The 20,555-nt window shown below is 37.0% G+C and overlaps 1 protein-coding gene across 1 annotated transcript in view; it reads right to left on the bottom strand.

The window, feature by feature from the left end:
- Positions 1 to 15,804, bottom strand: part of mob2b (MOB kinase activator 2b) — a 52,611-nt gene extending 36,807 nt beyond the window's left edge. Inside the window, exon 1 of the mRNA XM_048167777.1 lies at positions 15,334 to 15,804. Within this exon, the coding sequence (XP_048023734.1) occupies positions 15,334 to 15,350 (17 nt within the window). The 5' untranslated portion in view covers positions 15,351 to 15,804. The remainder of the gene's footprint in view (positions 1 to 15,333) is intronic.
- Between the last annotated feature and the right edge of the window lie 4,751 nt (positions 15,805 to 20,555).

Raw genomic sequence — 20,555 nt, 5'->3', positions numbered from 1 at the left:
ATCAGGGTGTGTGTTTGTGAGGCCAGATCACAGAACAAACCAAAAGCAATTAAGGAGCCACGCTTTACACTTCTGTAATGCATGTTTTCCACCTCTTGTTCTTTCGTTATTCTTATATATTATTCTCGCATGGGCTGGGATGACATTTCAAAGCATTTGAATCTGTTTTTATTGAAAGAAATTATTAAATTAAGTAGCAACATGGTTAAAAACAAAACTAGAAGAGACTAAAAGAGATACGACTCATCTGAAAGTGACAGCATCAGTGTAAGTGAACGAAACGGTTCCAGAAATTTCTACAACGCACTACTATGACCTGAATCAATATGTAAATAAAAAGTTAATAACATTAAACTGCCCTTGGAGCAAATAGATGTTCTTAATGATGTACTACATGTTCATTTGAGAATGAGGGCAACGCATTTATGGAACCAACTTCTATTTTAAAGATTTGGACAAAGAAAATACAGCTTGTAATATTTACTGATATAACTGATATAAGAGAACTGGCAATAACAGTTCACAAGCATTTTGGATAAATTAGATTTTATGAAAGTTAACACTATCCAAACTTACAGATCTTACATTAGAGAAATGCAAAAGCTTATCTGAGAATACAGCAAAGTTAGTACCCCTGTTACTGAGGAAGGATTGGTCGGTAACATGTAAGGCTGGGCTTAGAAGCTTAGAAGGAACTTTTGATGTGGGCTACTAAACCACCACCTAGAAACCACCCAGGACACCAACTCCATGCATGCAAAAATAAATAGATAAATAGATAATAGATAAATGCATGTAAATGCATGTGTAAATAAATGCATGAATGCATATGTTAATAAATGCATGCATTAAACACATCAGTGAATGCATAAATGCATCAAAAACAATAAATACATGCATAAATAACTGCATATATAAAATGTATAAATGCATACATATTACGTAAATAAATGCATGCAGCAATAAATAAATTCATAAATAAACACGTAAATAAATGCATAAATGCATACGTATTACGGAAATTAATGCATGCATAAATAAATGCAGCAAAACATCAAATAAATGCATAAATACGTAAATGCATGCATGCATCAATAAATGCATCAAAAAACTGCATAAATGCATACTTAAATAAATGCATAAACGCATATATATTACGTAAATAAACGCATGCATCAATAAATGCATCAAGGCATCAATAAATAAATGCATAAATATGTAAATAAATGCATGCATTAATATATGCATAAATAAAAACAACAAATGCATACGTAAATAAATGCATGCATATATAAATGCATAAATACAATTTCGGTTGACATGACCATTTCCACACAATCATTCAAAGTAATCAGGCTTTTTTTTTTTTTTTTTTTTTGCTACAAGTGCCTTTAAGATTTTAGGCAAATGAGCTCTGTTATAATTAGCTCACCTCCATCTACTGCTGCACTTCACTGTTCAGGCCAAATCACTGATATATAAATGCAGGTGGTCATATGTTAATGTCCTCATGGTTGTGATGTCACAGAACAACAGTTTCTGGGTGACCCATTTTAACAGATTAGTTTCAGTATGGTCTGGGCAGACTGGGTAGGAAGATTTGTGTTATGAATGTTCCATTATAACCGCATAGTACATTAAACTCTTTAAAAAAAAATAAATAAAAAAAATCAAAGAAAGCATGGACAAATTCCATGAAATGTGAAATCACTAAAAGCAATGCAATGCAAGCAGAACGGACTGAGAAATTATTGAGGGGGGTCGCTGCTGTATTGCAGTGCTGAGGACGGATCTATCCACTAATCCTTCAGGAAGAGGGTTATGATGGGAGCTGGAGACTGAAGAGAGAGGAGCTCCGTCTCTACATGACCATCGGCAGAGGCAGTGCTGGATTACGCAGGCATTAACTGAAGTGCATTCCATCCACAGCTGGCTAACACTTACATAACGCTCAGATGATGATGCTGCGCTCACTCCAGGGGCCCTCGGTCAACATGCACAGAGATATGAAGAGCATATATGTGCAATGCAAGGGAGTCAAGTTCAGGAGAGCTGCAAATCCAAGCCAGGTCAAGTACGGCATATGTAACGCTATTATTGAGTGCCAACACCACAGACATGTAGATGGTGACTAAGGACAAGGTATTTAAAATCTACATGTACGGCAAAAGACAGCCATTATGCAACGCTGCAACTAGCACCTGCTGAGAAATCAAAAACCGCCCCGGCCTCCAGCAACTACAGCTGCGTCTGTAAGAAAAAGGCAGTCAGGTGATGATCGAATGCATTTTTGCACAAAGGTACAACCTAATGAAACTGGTTTCAGACAGATCAAGACACCACAATGTGATGTTCAATGATCTAGAACAAAGCCAAGTGAGCTTTAAATTCAAATAAATTCAAATTCATATTCAAAAGCGTTTTATTGTCTATTCCCACCTGAGTGATTTCAGTCTCTCCATTGAAAGTCCATTACACCAAAACTTTGTTGCTTCAAAATGTTCACCAAGACATCATAAAAATAATCCATGTGAATCAAGTGGTTAAATCCGAGTTTTCTGAAGAGATATATTTTTTCTTTCCAGCATCACTGCTTTGCATGAAAAAGTTAAGCCAACCCTTCTGAGACTTAAATAATAGATTTCCACTGATTTCAGGTTGCTATCTTTAGTAAGTAAACAAATCACAATACCAGATTTAGAAAAATTAGCAATACAAGTTTAAAATAAAATGAATTGAGTCATGACAAACACCTTAACCAATAACTGACCAGCTTTGTGTCCTAACAAAAACTTTGTATATGCATTTTTAAGGCCCAGTTTCACAGACAGGGTTTAGATTAAGCCAGGATTAGGCCTTAGTTCAATTAGGGCATTTAAGTAGCTTTTGCAAACATGCCTTAGAGAAAAACATTACTGATGTGCATCTTGAGACAAAACAATGGCACGGATATATTTTAAGATATGTCAGTGGAAGTTGTTTTCAGTTCAAACATGCATTTGAGTCTAGGGCGAGGTTTAAGCCTCGTCTGTGAAACCGGGGTAAATATTTAAATCAAGAACAAAAACTCACACAAAATAGATCTCAACTTGTGAAAGAAGTGCTAGGAAAAACGCATCCTCTTGCCCTGAGAAACGGCTGATCCCTAAACAGCTCAGAAGTGATTTTACAGGAGATTATTTTGTTCGATCTTATCCGTTCTGACTGTGAGAAGGCTACTACAGGTCAACAACTTGCACAACCTTCCCTGCCCTTTACACACAGCAACGGTAATCTTATTGCAGACAGTCCTGGACATGAGCGTGCGAGTATGGCTTACTCACAGAAGACAATGTGTTGGTGTACACAGATGATATCAATCCATTCCAACAAAGTTAAATCTTGACCTGCAAGGTCATTTGGTAAGAATTACATACAGTACACCTGGACTGATCTGTACAGGTACTCCGTCATGAAGTTGACGCTTATCCAAAGAGACTAGGGATGTGACGGTGAGAATTTTCCCACTGGTTGATCAACTTGTGACAACACCGGTAATACCGGTATCACCAGGAGGGGGTGCACTAAATTGAAAGCGAAAGGAAAATGCATAACGGTGCGGAGCAGAACAAGCGTTTTCAATTCATCTATTCCTATGGAAGTTCAGCTTTCATAGGAATGAACTGAAAACGCTGAGCACCAGTGATTTCGAATTAACACCAATTAAGGGGCGGCAATTGCTTAAATGGTTGGTTCATTATTATCATTCTTAACAACAATTAGAAAAACACAACTAATCCTTTGCAGGTTCCCTATTAGCATTGGGTTTAAATCCAAAATATTACCAAAAAGGGGCTGTTACATTCCACTTTGAAACCAAATCTTCCGCCATCGTCTTGTCAGTCAGCTCCTCACTGTCTTGATTAATGAAATCTGACTCCTGCTGCTGATCTGTGCTGCTACTCTTGTTCTGCTCATGCCGAATTGAGCAGACATGTTCAGTTTTTAATTGTAGTGAACTAAATGATTTTTATTATAATAAAAAAAATTAAAACGATGGTGGGGGGCGGTGCCGCGGTGGGCATGTGATGTAACACAGACTATCGCAGCAAGCCTAAATGAGACTTAGTCACCAACTACAGGAACAAATCCGACTTTGTATTAGAGCTGCATGATTAATCGTTTAAAGATTGCAATCTCGATTCAAACAGCCATGTGTGTGATCACAGCGAACATTCAGAACGGTGTTGGCGCTGCCGCTGACTGGGATAGTACTAGAATAAAAGTTTATAGCTCAGATATAAACACTGATGTCTACGGTATTGATCAAAATACAGTAAATAACCTTATGAAAGTCAAGAGTCCAAAGTACAGTATACTTCTTTTTTTTTTTTTTTACACATACATGCCCAATCGAACACACAGCCTTGCAAAGTATACTTCCTTTGACTCGTACACGTACACTGGCATTCGACGCATGCACAGTTTTGAGCAATCTCTCACCGTGAGTTGCAACCCATGTAAATAAAATGAAATGCACATGTGCAACCTGAGCGTACAAAGTATGTGTGGTTACGAAAATCTGGCGGTGCATGTACAGTACATTCATACTCTTCTGATGATGAAATTCGCGTCACGTGCACTGTACACTGACACTTGCGTACGCATAAAAAGGAAAGTATACTTTGGGCTTAACTTGAAGTTTCATATTATGATTGTATTGTGATTGTATTACACTGTTTCACCACTAGGTGATGACAAGCTACTGTAAAAAAAAAGCCATTGAATCATTCATTCAAGAGATTCTCTCAAACGCAGATTCATCTGGTTATGAAACAAAGTCTTTATGAGTGAGTCATTGAATCATTCATTCAAACTGATTTTTTTTTTAATCTAATTGAAATTAATGAATTACTTTTTTAAAAAATAGACTGCAGCAATTAGCATTTTGTCAGAATCTCTAGTAAATTAGGTTATTGTGTTTAGTTGTGTGTTCAGAATCGTGGGAGAATCGTGATCTCTGTTTTAAAGCTAAAACAAATGTGTGATTCTCCATTTATCCAGAATGGTACAGCTCTACTTTGTAGGTTTACGACCTGACGGTTCACAGAGACAAATTTTATCTAACATGAACAATGTGGCAGAACAGGAGCTGCAGCACTTCAAATACTTCAGTGATGTAGATTCAGATCACACGTTCAACGTTGATCTGTGAGGTGTAGGGGAAGCCTGCAGGACGTAACATAATCCAACTAAAACCCATTCCTGCTCCATACAAGGAAAAGACAAGCTTCAATAGGAATCCCTCTCTCTCACACGCCTCATTTGCATTTTTCTTCACTGCATTTAAGTATGCAAACCCTAAAAATGTGATGTAAGGCATTCCAGCCGTTTTGCAAACTTCAATGCGAGGATGAGAAAAGCAAAAGTAACAAATGGAGGAAGAGGAAAAGATAAAAGCAAGAAAGCAACACCCTTGCACATGCTGTGTTTGAGGATGCAATGTAGGTCATCAGAAAGAGTAGGAACTGAAAAACACGTGAGAGGAAGAACAGCAAGAAGACAAATACAGAGATATCAACACATCTACGCCAGCGCTTTTGGTATGGACCTGTTTGTCACTACAACATTTCATTTCCTTTTTTTGGTTTTGAAAGTGGTTTTCTGAACAAAGTTTGCTTTTAAAGATAGACTGCAATAGGTTGATAAATCCAACGGGACAAAAATATGGAAAAACAAAAACACACAGTGAAGCTGGCATCTTCTAATCCAGAGTTGCTACCTAGTTACAGAGCTCAAGTGCTGCTGATATACTCACATTGTTGACACAAATATACCACAGTTTGGACCCAAAACTTCAATGTATAAAGAGACAAGAGGGGCCAACAAAGGGGTATAGACGCAATATCTAATAGACGATTTGGTGGGAAAAAAAATCCTTTGCATTTTGATAACGGCACTAAGCCAGTTTCAGTTTGATTTCAATTAATCACGCAGGTCTAACTCAGCTTCAGACCAGGCAATCAAACCAAGTGTGACAACAGCCTAATTGAATCGCATGAGGCCTGATCTAAAGATAGATGCTTCCTGTCTAAAGGACAACAACAAGCTCTTAGCGTGCAGTATGTGATTTTGAGAAGAATAATGAGAACGTCTCCAACATCCTTCTTTAAACTCTCTCAGTCTCTGCTTAACTGGCTAGGATCTATAAAAAGCACCGGGGCCTGCAGGGAGGCCCGAGCCGCGTTCATCTCCTCATCCTCCGTGCCCCGGCAGAGGGGACACATGTTCCCAACCAACGGCCGCAGGCTACGACCGTGACGTCACTTGGACCTGGCAAGCAAGAGATGCAAGAACAGAGAGAGGAGGGATGTGTGACTCACAGGCCTGGACGCCACCAGCTCACATGAGAGACACGAGAGGCACGTTTCTTCATCCAGCATGGCTCCATAATAAACTACTATAACACACTGCGTTGGATTTATAACACCAGGCTCTGGACGTGAATGCTTCTTGAAGTGATAGTTCACCCAAAAATTAAAGAGACCAACTGCATCAAAACTACCTCTGAAAATAAACATACTGAAAGCCAGAGAGGAAAAACAGACTCTACCCACACCTGACAGAGGCTGTTTGCCTTCACCACAACCTCAGATAACCAGAGGTTGCTTTTTTTTCTTCTATTTTTGAAACAAGGAAGCACAAAGTCACATACATTTTCTACAGCAGAAACAGGAAGTGAAGTAGTATACAGCACATTATTTTTCTTCATATACATGTACGGCAAACACATCCAGGAGGATATACAAGGAAACAAAGCAGTTTTACATGTTTACTTTCACTTTCTATTCATCCGAAACAGAACTATAAACACTTCATAAAGCCATTACTTAAGTGAGTGCTGATGTAACCTACTACCAGGTTTATCAGTTAGACGATAAAACAGTCTGATCTTAGCCATTCTGTCTCTTAAAGCAGTTCATTCACATAAAAGGTCTCTATTAGCAGAGACCTTTGCACCCATAAACAACTCGGCTCAGTTCAGAGAAACGTGGTCACAGACATTTTATGCAATTGCAGTGTACTTCCTGTTCACTTAAATAACGACATGAAAAATAAAGTAATGTTTATTTCATTTAAAAATATGTAAGGGTTGTCAGTCTCAACTAGTGAGTTCAGAAAACAAAAAATATTTGGCCAAGAAGGCACACACACACAAAAAAAGATGACCATTATACAATGAACGTTCATCATTTGAACTTGTTTTATGTCCTGTCAGTTTTAACATTAAAGTGTTTAAACCGTTTGAGCGCACAAAGACGCGAAAGAGAACTCAATTCTGAATGTGCAGCTGTTTTCTGCACGAGCCACGAAGATGCATGCAAAGACCGAATGCCGTTCTCTTCCGTGTCTATTTGTGCCTGAACGGATACATACATGCAAAAAATTGTCAAAATGCATGTCTCTGTGAGTATGCTCGTAAACACAGTTGCTTATGGCTTAGGTGAACTAAACAATTGAGAAAGAAAACCAGATGTGTAACAGTATTCTGGATCCGCGCATTCGGTCTTAAAGCAACAGCAGCCTAATATTACTGCTGTCACGAATGTTAATCAAACAACAAAAGTCAAAGAGAAAAATCACTTTCGTAGTTTTAACACAGATGAATTATATTTCATTTATACTGTGAAGACTATGCAACATTATTACTTTTTGACACTTCTTGCATTATTATGCTGTTATATTATGATTATATATTCTGTGGCATAAAATGGTCTTAAAATATCAGTGATATTGCATATCGCAATTATTTCTGGGAAAATACATCACCCAACAAAAAGTAGTTATCATGACAGACCTAACTGGTTTAATTTATTACCCAAGAACATGACACCCTGAACAGCATCAGTCTCGGTCTTTGGCTAAATGACAACTTGAATTTCAGTTTCTGTGTTTTTGGTAATACATCTACTACTGCAAAAGGTAAAGATAAAGCAAACTCAGAAAACAAAGTATACATTTACGCCAGGTATGTTTAAAGCCGCACAGACTTTTGAGGTCCATCGTGTCCGGCTCACTGCTCCAGAGCCTCTTTTCCCTTCTTTGGCAAAGCACAAGGGTGCTACACAGCTCTTTGTTTTTCCAGCTAGTGGAAGAAACTGTCAACTAATACCCATCACACTTACACAGACTAGCATTAGAGCAGAACAGACAACAGATCTGATCCACATGAACACACACATATGTGGCAAGGGTATTCCTTCAGTCTCTCTTGCTCTCAACTAATACTACCTTCACAAGACCAATTATTCAAGCTCTAAGAGGTGTGGGACAGGAGACAAGCTCTACCGCTGGCGTTCAGCTGAGTGCTGCGCTGGGAATTGAACGTTCCCAAACTGCAGAATATTAAGCCTAGTTTCTATCAGGGTCAACTGGAAGCATGTCTTCATGCATATCTGGTCTTGCAACGGAAGGCACTTCTGACCTTAACTGGGAGGAACGCCAAACGTACGGCCTGCCTGATATTTGCTTTATTTCTAGCAATCACATTTAAGATCATCCAATTCAGGTTTGAACCTTAAAATGCAAGTGATAAACGTAAAAGTGCTTTGGTTTAGAGGTACAAGTCTTTAGTTTCATATCCCGGACGAGCCCCCAATTTGCGTCTCCGGTAACAAATAATCAGGTTCTAAACTGGTGAGTCGTGACTCAAAAATAGGTTGTATGTCTGCTAGGGGAAAACTAGCCATAACACTAAATCACAAATCTGTTTATTTTGAAAATATAAATGGGCTAATCAGCTTTAACAGATGGATAAAATGCTTCCCATACCTTTTGTTGCTGACGTCAAAGGTTGCACTTTCAATCAAATTCTTTGGAATCAAATTCTTTTCATTAAACTCTGCCTGTCGCTTGGTTAAAATGACAAATCTTAGGCCCAGCATTTGTCCCATGTGCTGGACTGGTAAAATCACCCTTCTGCTGTCAGTAATGCCTTTATAAATTTGTCAATTTTCCTATTTAGTTAATGCATTTTTGCCTATTGTTGGGCCTCTGCAGACTGCAGCAATATCAATATCAGGGTTTGACAATAAGGGCTGCCTGCATCGGCATGAAAGTTTATCATCTGTACGCGTTTTAGGTGCAAGAAGACATTCATGAAGAAGAACTCCATTCACATGCCCAAACCAAGCACACAGAAAGCCTTCTTTCAGAGCACGAGTAACGAATTTAACTCTCTTTTGGATCTTATACTTGAATGGACAAATACACACAAAAATGACAAAATGACCACCTTGGAGAGTGTCCTCATAAACACCTGTCATTTTTACCATAAGTACATAAGTTAATGTAATATTACCCGATATTATGTAATAATACGCAATATTGCCGTGAAGGTGAAATTAGGATAGAATATGCCACCGCCACACTTTACATTACACCTCCATTTTGCTTTTTATAGAAATAAAAACCATTTAATTCAGTTGGATAATGGTCACTTCAATCTCATCCAGCTCATGCAACATGAGTAATAGAGTTGTACATAGTGCAACAGGAATCAGAGTTCACTGATCACGGGACAAGACAAGATGACTGACAAAACCATAGCGAAGTCTCGTCTCGTGAGCGAACCGTCTTGTCACACCCCTAGTAAACAACTGGGAGAAAATCAGATGTTTGTCAATAAACTGTATCCACGCATTAGGTCTTAAAGTGACAGCAGCTGAATTATATGTCTGCGTCCTTAAGTTGGAATGAACTGTGATACTTTTGCTACTTTTTTAAAAAAAAAAAAATCCCGTTTTTGGTCTGAAAAAGAACAAATGAAATACTGCATTAGAAGAACACCAGTGTGAGTAAATGATTGAATTTTCATTTTAGGGTGAACTATTTAACTTTTGAACTTTATATCAGCAGTTTTTGTTGTGCTATCAAAATTAGAATTGAGACTGTGCTATCAAAATTGCCATCTAAAATGTTGGTGTCGTAACAGCCTTATTTCTTGGAATACAAGGTTAAAAAATGCTGAAAACAACTTTTTTGTAGCAGGCCAAGTAAAAACCCTTAATGTTGAGCCCTGAATATATTTCAATGTTTTATTTTAAGGACATTTTTGTTTGCTGAACAATTTTAGTATCGTGTTGGGTCACTACTGCTCAATCCTGAAACCAAATCACAGACACAACTGATGAGACTCGTAAAGAGCTGGCTCAGTTTGTTTATCTTTATAAATGCCACCATCATTAAAAATGTGGTGTCAATGCTTCAGGTCTGAGTCGAGCACCAGGATTACTTTACATATCCTACACGCATTTCTTCCTGAGGAGTGCTGAACTGCCCAAACCTGTGTTCGAGGAGTCACACCCTTACATTAGAGCCAACTACTGATGGACTGTCAATAACCTACGCCAGGAGCTCTGAAACAGGCAATTGTTCTGCACCTCAACCTCCAGCAGCAGTGAGGAGGAGACATATTGGGGCACAGCAAGCTCACATTATGATCCTGAACATGCCTCCATGCCAAGCCAGGAAACATGAACTTTGGAGTTATTTTTGTATTACAGCTGGGAAAGCTGTTGCCGTAATGCTATTTGCAAGGTTTTAGAAAAAAAAAGAAAGAAAAAAAAAAAACAGTGTTGAGAAGGGACAGTTTATAGATCTGCGTGCTGAATGCTGTAAGTGGAAATAAATAGTTTTAATTTGAGCTAATTTGCTCCATAAAAAGAGGATTAGTAATGCTTCACTGTCACCATTTGATGGCTGACCACTATAAACACAGAGAAAACACCCTTTTGAAGGCATTCACAGTTGCATGCATCTCTCATCACCATCTGTAGACACAGTGAATGAAAAGCCACAAGCCACGTAACAGACATTATCAGTCACCTTTTAAATGGCGATGCGGGCTGACGCAGGAATGTAAACCTGCCACCGGGTTGCATACCAGATATGCTCGAAAGTACTGCGCTTTCTAACACAATGTGCTTAGCACTACGAGACAGGAAGCGGTCGAGAAGACTTTGAAATATAATATCACCTCAGCCTATAGGTACTTCCGGCCAAAGCCCAGTGAACACATCAGTGCAATGCACAAAAACCTAAACGCTTGTTTTAGTCCATTCCTCTTAGCTTTGAGGTTAGTATACTCCTAAACGTTAACTTTTAGCAGATTTATTTAAAGCCTCTTACTTATAGGAAAACAGACTGAAAAAAACTGATGACTCATCTTCCACTGTAAAGATTTTTGTCCAATCAAAATCTCTCTAGATCAGGGCTGTCCAATCATGTTCCTGGAGATCTACCTAACTGCAGAGTTCACAACCAACAGGAAGGAACTGATCTCTGGTAGGGCTGCATGGTTAATCGAAATTAACCTGAAATCACGCTTAAATCAATTTGGCCGATTTATATTATGCGCAGCTTGTCAGTGAAGCACGGCTCTGTGATCAGTAGTAAATGCTGCTCCATCTGAAAGCACTGCGAGTTTGAGTCACTTATAACATGCATTTGAAAAAGCAACACGAATCAAACAACTTTCCAAACATGAGAACCTTTTGTCCAACAAAAGACAACATATTTTTTTACTCCAAACTCACTTCATAATGACAGTTGAGCATCCTTCTGTGAGAGGATGTGGCTTCTTACACACAATAAGGCACACAACATATTATTGCATAGTATTCTAGACCGTGATAAAGGCTATATCGATTAGAATTGCATTATAAATACTTAATTATCATGAAAATACCCAAGAAGGCTTGAACTCAGATAAACCATGTACTGTTGTAGTCACGTGTTTACAATTCACGTTTAATCAATGAAAGCGTTTGAATCTTCTGTTTATTCAGCTACAGCGATAGTTTGATGCCCATAGGGATTTTCTGGAACGACGTGCGCGTTAACTTAATTCTGCGGGGTATATTCAGAGTTTCTGCACAAGAGTGCTCCCTGGCTTTCAGGTGGAGCATTTACTACTTATCACAGCGCCGCGCTTCACTGACAAGATGCACGTTAAAAAAAAAAATAATAATAAAAAAAAATGCAGCCTTTGCCAAATCACGTTTGGTTTAATTTCGATTAATCAGGCAGCCCTAATCTTCAGGAACAGGACTGGAAACCCCTGCTCTACAATGAGAATATCCTTCCTACTATTCATGCAACCCCCAATCATGGCTTTGATATGCACGAAAGCCTACTGGTGCTTCCTTGATTAAAAAAAAAAAACAATTTTTTTTTTTAAAAATTAAATAATAAAGAAATGCTAAATGCTAAATAATCCAAGTCAAAAGAAACAAACCCTTTGATATGTGCCACCATAACTTTCTGACTCAATAGGAACTATATTCTTCCCATATCTTCTGTTGCTGAAGAGGTGTGTCAAATCAAACTATGGTTTTGTATCGCAATCTAAAACCATTCAAGAACTAGAAGTTGGAACCACAAAGCCAAATCAAGAACTATTATTAAAACCCATTGCTGACTGTTTTCTTTGGACCATAGCATCATTTCAATGTGATGATCAAAGACTCAGTCCATCAGAGACTGTACAACAAAATTGCTCAAATCAACTGCAAGCTCATTTTTGGTGTTTAAGGGTCGGCACAGAAATGAAAACAAGCCATTTGACACCTCCACAGATGTCTCTCTGCAGGTGAAGGTTAGGATCCTCACAGGAAGAGTTTAAAGGTCAAAAACAAGCACAAGCATTAATGCAACATTCTCATATCATCAGTAGTGAACATCCATATTCCATTGATTGCCTTGGATGCTTAATGATGATGAGGATGAAGACAGCACACGTGTCATGTAGCAGAATCAGACATGCGATCAGTTCATGCTTGGCATCATCGTGTCATATTTACTGTGAATTCTATACAGTCTGAACGTGTTGAAGGCATGTAGAGTCACCTCTATCCAGGAAGCAGACATCAGAACTCAACCACTTTTATTAATAGCACAGTCAGACCATGCAATTTTTTGGCAACAATTTGTATGACACATACCGGTACGCAAATGTGACTTGCATCAGGTTAGCTGCCAATCAGGTTTAATATCAGGAACAGTGAAAGTTTAGATCGGTCACAAAACACAAATTTGTCAAGCTAATTGGAGCAAACAGCTCTGAAAAGATCATCATGATGCATACTCACCCCATTAAATCCTTTAGGGATAAATCTAGAGAACTGCAAGATATCAACAATTACACTTGCTAATGACCAAGTACTAGTACTTATTTGAAACTGTAGAATAAATACTCAAAGAGTTACTAGTATCTATTCCAGTTTTCAAAGTAGCTATTGCTTAGATGGTAGCAGCTATTTATTATTCAATACAAAGTAGCCACTCTACCCAATCACTAGATACGCTAAAAAGCAATAGTCCTACTTTATATGTAATTAGAGGTTGACCGATTCAACGGTTTTGCCGATTAATCGGCACTGATTGCTAATTGGCGGAACAATCGCTTATCGGCAAAAATTCATGCCGATAGTTGTTCCGGGTTGTGTCCTATCTGTAGAGCAGCTGAGAAGCATCTGCTGTCATCATACAGTACGAGAGCGGCCTCTAGAGGCATGATCACTGATGCCTCGTGCTGTTTATTTTGACAAGTGAGGCTGAGCACTGCGCGGAGAACGTTCAGAAACGTCCAGTTTCATTCTAAAAGTTGTAACTTCTTCCTGAGTCTTTCCATCAGTGTCGACTCCGGTTTGAACAATGTAAGGCTGAATACCGTTACTGACAATCCTCATTTTGGCTGCGTGAGATTCTCCAGCTTTGTTGTTGTTGTTGAGCTGTTAAAGCTCCACCCTCTTCTGGAAAGGGGGTGGGAGCAGCAGCTCATTTGCATTTAAAGGGACACACAAAAACTGCGTTTTTGCGCTCACACTAAAATAGGGACAAATTTGACAAGCTATAATAAATGATCTGTGGGGTATTTTGAGCTGAAACTTCACAGACACATTCTGGAGACACAAGAGACTTATATTACATCTTGTGAAGGGATTATAGGTCCCCTTTAAAGCTAGTCACGTAATAAAGAAAATTGATCATGCAGCCGACAAAAATGTTTGCGCAGCCTAAAGAAACAAAGAAATCAGAAACACATCTTTGTTTATCAACACCGCGATACATATTTAGTTATTTTGAATAGATAATCATCAAGTGTTCTAAAATGAGAGACTGTACATGTAATTTCAGTGCTCTGGCCTTTACGTGGATATGTAAAGATGACCATCTTTAAGCATGACTGTTTGGATTCATATGGAATGGCAACACTTTACAATAAGGTTCCATTTGTAACATTAAGGTTAATAAATGTATTGTTCATTTTTAGCTTGTTAATTTTCTATTACATTTTTGGAGTGTTACTTTTGTTTTGTCTTTGTTTGTTTTTTTATTATTCCATATCCATTTTAAAAGCTATCGGTTGATTAATCGGTTATCGGCAACTTGGGTCCAACCTAGTTATCGGTATCGGTATAAAAACCACTATCGGTCGACCTCTATATTTAATGACAAGTGAAATCGAAAAGGATACTAGTCACTATTGAACTGTTTACATTGTTTGTACTTATTTGTAATTGCTAGTAAAGATACTTTATAATGCCAGTGTGCATTTATAACAGACACTAGTATTAAGATTAAAATAAATAACCAAAGAAATACATTAAAATAAATGAATGTGATAAAAATAAAATATTAGTTATTAATCAATTAAATGAAGTTAGATTAAAAATAGATACAGTTTGATAATTATAAATAAATAAGTGTTTACATTGGCTGTTTATAAAAGACATGCATTTTAAATTTTTAGTATGGTGGTCCCTCACACGACGATGTTCATATTTGGTGATGATGATGATGATGATAGCAGGTGCGTCACATGACAGATTCAGGCACGCGATCGGTTCAAATGAGCTTGTAACGTTACTAGGGACAGGATTGCGTCACAGTTACTGTAAAAGCTTCATGGATTGAATGTAAAAGCACTGGACAGCGTCTGCACCCTGACAAGCCTCTCTCTGAAGAGCTCGGCTGGAGCAGGACATTTTTGGCGACAATCTGCACAAAACATTTGACTTTAAAGTTATTCACCATCCCAGCCATAAGTTAAGAACAAACCTTCTTCCTGTAACGCTAACAGTACATTCGTTCAAAGTGACTGTGTTCTCAGAACGTTCATTCATCATTCGAAAGCGTTTTAGAACGTTCAAAAGTAACATTCGTCTGAAGAACGATTAAATGAATGTTTCAATAGAACGTTCAGATATGACGTTAATGGAACGTTAGCAGAACATTCTCAGAAGATCCGTTCATCAGAACATCAGGTCAATGATCTCAAAACACACTCACCCCATTAACCACTCCATGATGACTGAAAGGGATAAATCCAGCGAGAGCTGCCGTCCCCCTCTTTCCTCCGGGTAGCCCGAGCGAACAGTGATCTGCTCTCGTCTCGGCGGGTTTAATCTCCGGCGCTGCTGTTTTCCGACCGAAAGTGCGTTAATGACACGCGCATGAGAGGTGGACGAGCTCCAGCGCTCTGATCAAGGACCGCATTGACTTTGACGTTTGGCGAAGGGTGGCAGAAGGATACTTTCTGCCTTGAATGCTCGTGTAAAGCTGCGCTAATCTCTCTGCTGCTGTGCCGGTGTAGGGCGGCTCTCCGCTCACCAAAGCATCGTGCTTCACCGGAGACGGTCTCGGATCGGGGCACGGGGCTCGCGCTGAGCTTGTAGGGCAACTGGAGTGGCTGTTTTCAAGCTCTGCCATATACAGGAAATCCGGAAGTAAACACAGGTTCGATTGCCGACCCCCTCTCTCCCGGGATGTGGTCGGGTCACCGAGGCATGCTGGGATATGTAGTTTTTCCCTGAGAGCTGAGGACTACACGCAGACGTGACGTAATGCGTTCCGCGCAAGACGCACTGACTGATCTTAGTGTTTTTGTCATCTTTTATTTATTGTATTTCTTTTGGAAATAATTAACTGTAAAGTGTTCCGGACATTACCAAACAAATACTATTCTTTAGGCCTGCTCTGTAAATTCAGAAATATCACATATAATTTATCTGGTTAAACAATTATTTGTTTCAATTATTAGTCGAAGGAAAGCAGGAAAGCTCAACTGTCTATTAATCAGTTTATAAACGGAATTAAACAATATGGATCTGCTTTAAATTGCATCACAAAAATGGCCCTTTTTATTTCATTTAACTGTATATATATATATATATATATATATATATATATATATATATATATATATATATATATATATATATATATATATATATAAATAAATAAATAAATAAATAAATAAATAAATAAATAAATATACATACATATACACACACACATATATGTGTGTGTTGGGTAAAAAAGTAATATTCTAAAACTCAAAAAAAAATCTCGTTTATTTAAATATAAAATTTATAGTGTATTTAGTTTATTTATAAAATTGCTTGTCACTAATTAGTAGACACGAAACTGCTCTTTTAATTCTTTCAAATAAACAATGTAAAACTGCATCAATTATTCTTGAACTCACCAATGTGTGTTTTAATTGAGAAAGTTAATTAAAAAACATAGACTTTAACATTTTTGATGTTAAATCCACTATTGTGTTGTATAGAACTGCTCTCTAGTCTATACAGTAACCTATTTAATGCAATTACATCAGAAGTAACTGTAATTAATTACAGAAAAATTAAGAGTAATCCCTCAGTTTACTTAGTAATTATACTAAATATTTAAATTAATTAAATTATAGTAATCAGATTACACCCAAGGTGTGTGTGTGTGTGTGTGTGTGTGTTTTATAGAGATTTACACTGTAAAAAAACAAAAGTTGAAAAAACTTAAAACTTTAAGGCAACAAACTTGATTTTGGAGTTTTCTCAACTTTTTGTTGTATAAACTGAAGTTTGTTGTCTTAAACTTTTGAGTTTTCTCAAATTTAGATTTTTTTTTAGTGTATGTATTCATTTTGTATTTTTTATTTTATTATTATTTTTTGATTTATGGTTTAAAGTCAGAGTGATATGCACATTTGTAAATCATGCCTTAATATATTGCATAAAATATCACAGTTTCAATGAAGAAACATATTCAAGTTCAATTTCTTTATCACAATATGACACTTTAGTGAATATATGAGGGATTTTATTAATAATTTCATTACTTTGGTTGTGTTTGGTCCTCGGATAGGCTACAATATGCTATTTTCTTATATTTTTTGATTTCGAAGAGAAATATATCACAATTTTAAAATGAACTTTCCATTGAACTTCCTTTCTGACCAAAGCCTGACTTTAGCTCTGTTAAAGCCTTCATCCTGTTCATTTCTCACCATAAACATTTAAATGATATATATATATATTACAAATTGTTATACATTGTAAAATAGCCTTAGTTAAAGAAGTTCATGGTAATGCTGTTTCTTGTTCAACATTTGATCAGAGCCACCAGAGGGCGTCGTTTATCATCAAAAGAAACTAGTGTTCTGCTTTTTCAGTCCTCTTCTTTCTTGCTCTTTCTCAGTACAGGTTTGTTCCATTCCTCTCACTGTTGGTTATGAAAGCACTCCAACATAATTGACTACAGAACATGGGAGACTTAAAAAAATAAAAAAATAAACTAAAATGCGTGTTTTAGCTTTTGGAGACACTCTTAAAAACTTGATTCAGTAATATTTTTGGTCTTTTGGTCAACATTGAGCATATATATCACCTCAGACATGGACTAAAAGCTAGAAAATGTCCATTTTGATGTCAATCTTAACAGAACTGAGGCATTAAATCTCTCGGTTACACACCTCAGTTTGACCTCCCTCGTTCTTTCGGGTTTCATAACAGTGAGTGGAGACTGTGAAGATTTCCTCCTGAGGTATGATGACACCGCGCTCCCGGTGCCAGATCGGTGCACACAGGCCGTGTTTGGAGCTGCAGGGCTGAATATAACACCTACAGGGCAGACAAGGTCGTTCCAGGGAGCCATCTCAGTTCAGATCGATAGAAAAACATCTGAGCCAGCAGATGAGGATGAGAGTTCAGCAGAGCTCATTCAGATGATGACCTCACCTCAGCTCTGCATCCGATCTGTCCCTTTCTGTCATTCACAAACACACACACATTCCTTCAACTGTGGGAGTTTTGTGCCAAAAGCTATTCTTTTTGTTAAATGAAGGTCACATTACAGTTTTTTCTTTCAGATTGCTGACACACTAAAAGTGGCACTTGAGGCTGGACTGCTCTTGTCTGCAATTGGTTCAATGACCATCTGCAACTTATGATGCTCAACCTGCCACTTCTCCATCTTTAAACCCAATAGAAGAGTTATTTTTGCCATGGTGTTGGAAGGTATACGATCGCCAGCCCACCCGTTCCCCGAGCGACAGAGGAGGCATGTGACACTGATGAGAGGACATGCCAGGGATGGATATGCAACTCTAGGCGTTACTTCCCTCGATGTTCAGCCAGAGAGAACAATGCTTGTGATGTTGATGAGGTTTTGTGGCCAGACCCAAACAGGAGACAGGATGCAAACTATTTTTTTTCTTTACATTACAGTAACAGGCCTATTTACAGCATCTTCAAATGTGTTTGTTTTGTCTGTTAAAATACATGTTTTGAGAATAAAATATTTACCCCTCTTGCATTAAAGTTTATAGTGAACATATGTACTGAATACACATACATACTGTATATACAGTGTATTTGTACATAAATGTATGTGCGAGTGCTCTGACAAACTCCTGTACACTCCTGTAACTTCATAGTTTATTGTTATTTTTTAATGCATTACAGATAAATATTGATTTTACTGTTTTACCATTGTCACAGATGCAAACATTCAATCTTAAAACATGAAAATCCATGATAAAATTTTAAATTTTAAAATTTAAAACCATGGTAAATTATATATATATATAATTTACCAATACACCCCCCATCCCCCCCCACACACATATATATATATATATATATATATATATATATATATATATATATATATATATATATATATATATATATATATATGTGGGTGTGGGTGTGGGTGTGTGTATTGGTAAATTATATATATATATATATATATATATATATTTTTTTTTTTTTTTTTTTTTTTACCGTCACTTCCAAGCTGTAATTTTCTCCAAATAAGCAAAGACAATGTTAAAATAATATTTTTATAGTTCTTTATATTTATGTATTATATGCATAAAATTCTAACTTAAATTATCCAAGCAAGACAAAATAGTCTGCCAAAAATATCATTTCCATCACCATCATCTCCACTACAGAATGATATTAAACACAATACATAATCTGTGCTGGAAATTAAATTGTTGGATCAAAAAGACATAACAACAAAAATTACTAAATTCCACTGATGCAGGATTGTTTAGATGCTATTATAATTTGTATTAATGTTTTGAATTAGTTTTTGTTTTCAGTTAAAGTTATTTTGCTTTTTTGTCAGTTTTATATATATATATATATATATATATATATATATATATATATATATATATATATATATATATATTTTTTTTTTTTTTTTTTATATGTCTATATAGTTTTCATTATTTTTTTTTATTTCAGTACATCAAATTAAACTAAATCAAAATGAGAAATATTTCCTTGGCAACTAGTTTTTCATATTTTATTTTATTTAAGTTAATGTTTGTTTTATTTCAAGCAACAAAAAATTATTATTTTTATGGTTTTAGTTTTAGTTAATTACAATAAACCTGGATGCATGTATACTATGTTGGACACTATTAAATGAAAAACTATAGAAAAAGTCCCCAGTGATTAAATTCATAACAATACATATATGTATATACTGGTGCTGGCTTGAATGAAAAGCCAAATACATATTCTCACAATTCAGAATGCGCTCACTGTCAATATAAGCAAAATAAGCGAAACAAGATCCCATCTGACATTTCAAAACTGCTTAGATCAGTTAATCATTTTCCATTTATCAAAACTTCATGCGGTGGTGTTTTCAGTTAACTGGGTTCAGTCCAGTTAAAGAGGACTCTGTTATCTCAGTGACCTGCGCTGATATCTGTCCACTGGGCTCCACTGGAAGCTGTGCGTCGTCCAGCTGAAGCTGCAACACTATCACTTATTCATGAACAGTGGTTGTTGTGCAGGAGGCCATTAAAGGACACGAGACTTGAGATAGCATTGCATTACCTGCTCATATATTATGAATGGAACAAAGGACGATCACTCTCTGCTGGAACTGCAAAAATAGATGCACTTTAGAAGCGTTAAAGTGCTGCGGTGAACGATTCGGGACGCAGTCAGCATCTGAAAGTGATTGACAGGCTATCCTAAGATCTTATTTACTTTCTGGTGTTATTTTGTGCAGTTTGTTGCTGTACATTATTCTAAAAACAAAGGAAAAAAGATTTAGATTATATTTAGAAAACGAGCCAGTGTTATTTTAGTATCGTTGAAATGCTATTATAGTTTTGTATTAGATTTTACTTTTGCATTTTCTGTTTTCATTTTCATTTTAGTTAAGGCTTAACATATCCTGCAGATCATTATGAGCCAATG

This window comes from Megalobrama amblycephala, linkage group LG19, assembly GCF_018812025.1.
Source record: "Megalobrama amblycephala isolate DHTTF-2021 linkage group LG19, ASM1881202v1, whole genome shotgun sequence".
Lineage (NCBI taxonomy): Eukaryota > Metazoa > Chordata > Actinopteri > Cypriniformes > Xenocyprididae > Megalobrama > Megalobrama amblycephala.
This window is presented reverse-complemented; position numbering and strand designations above follow the sequence as displayed.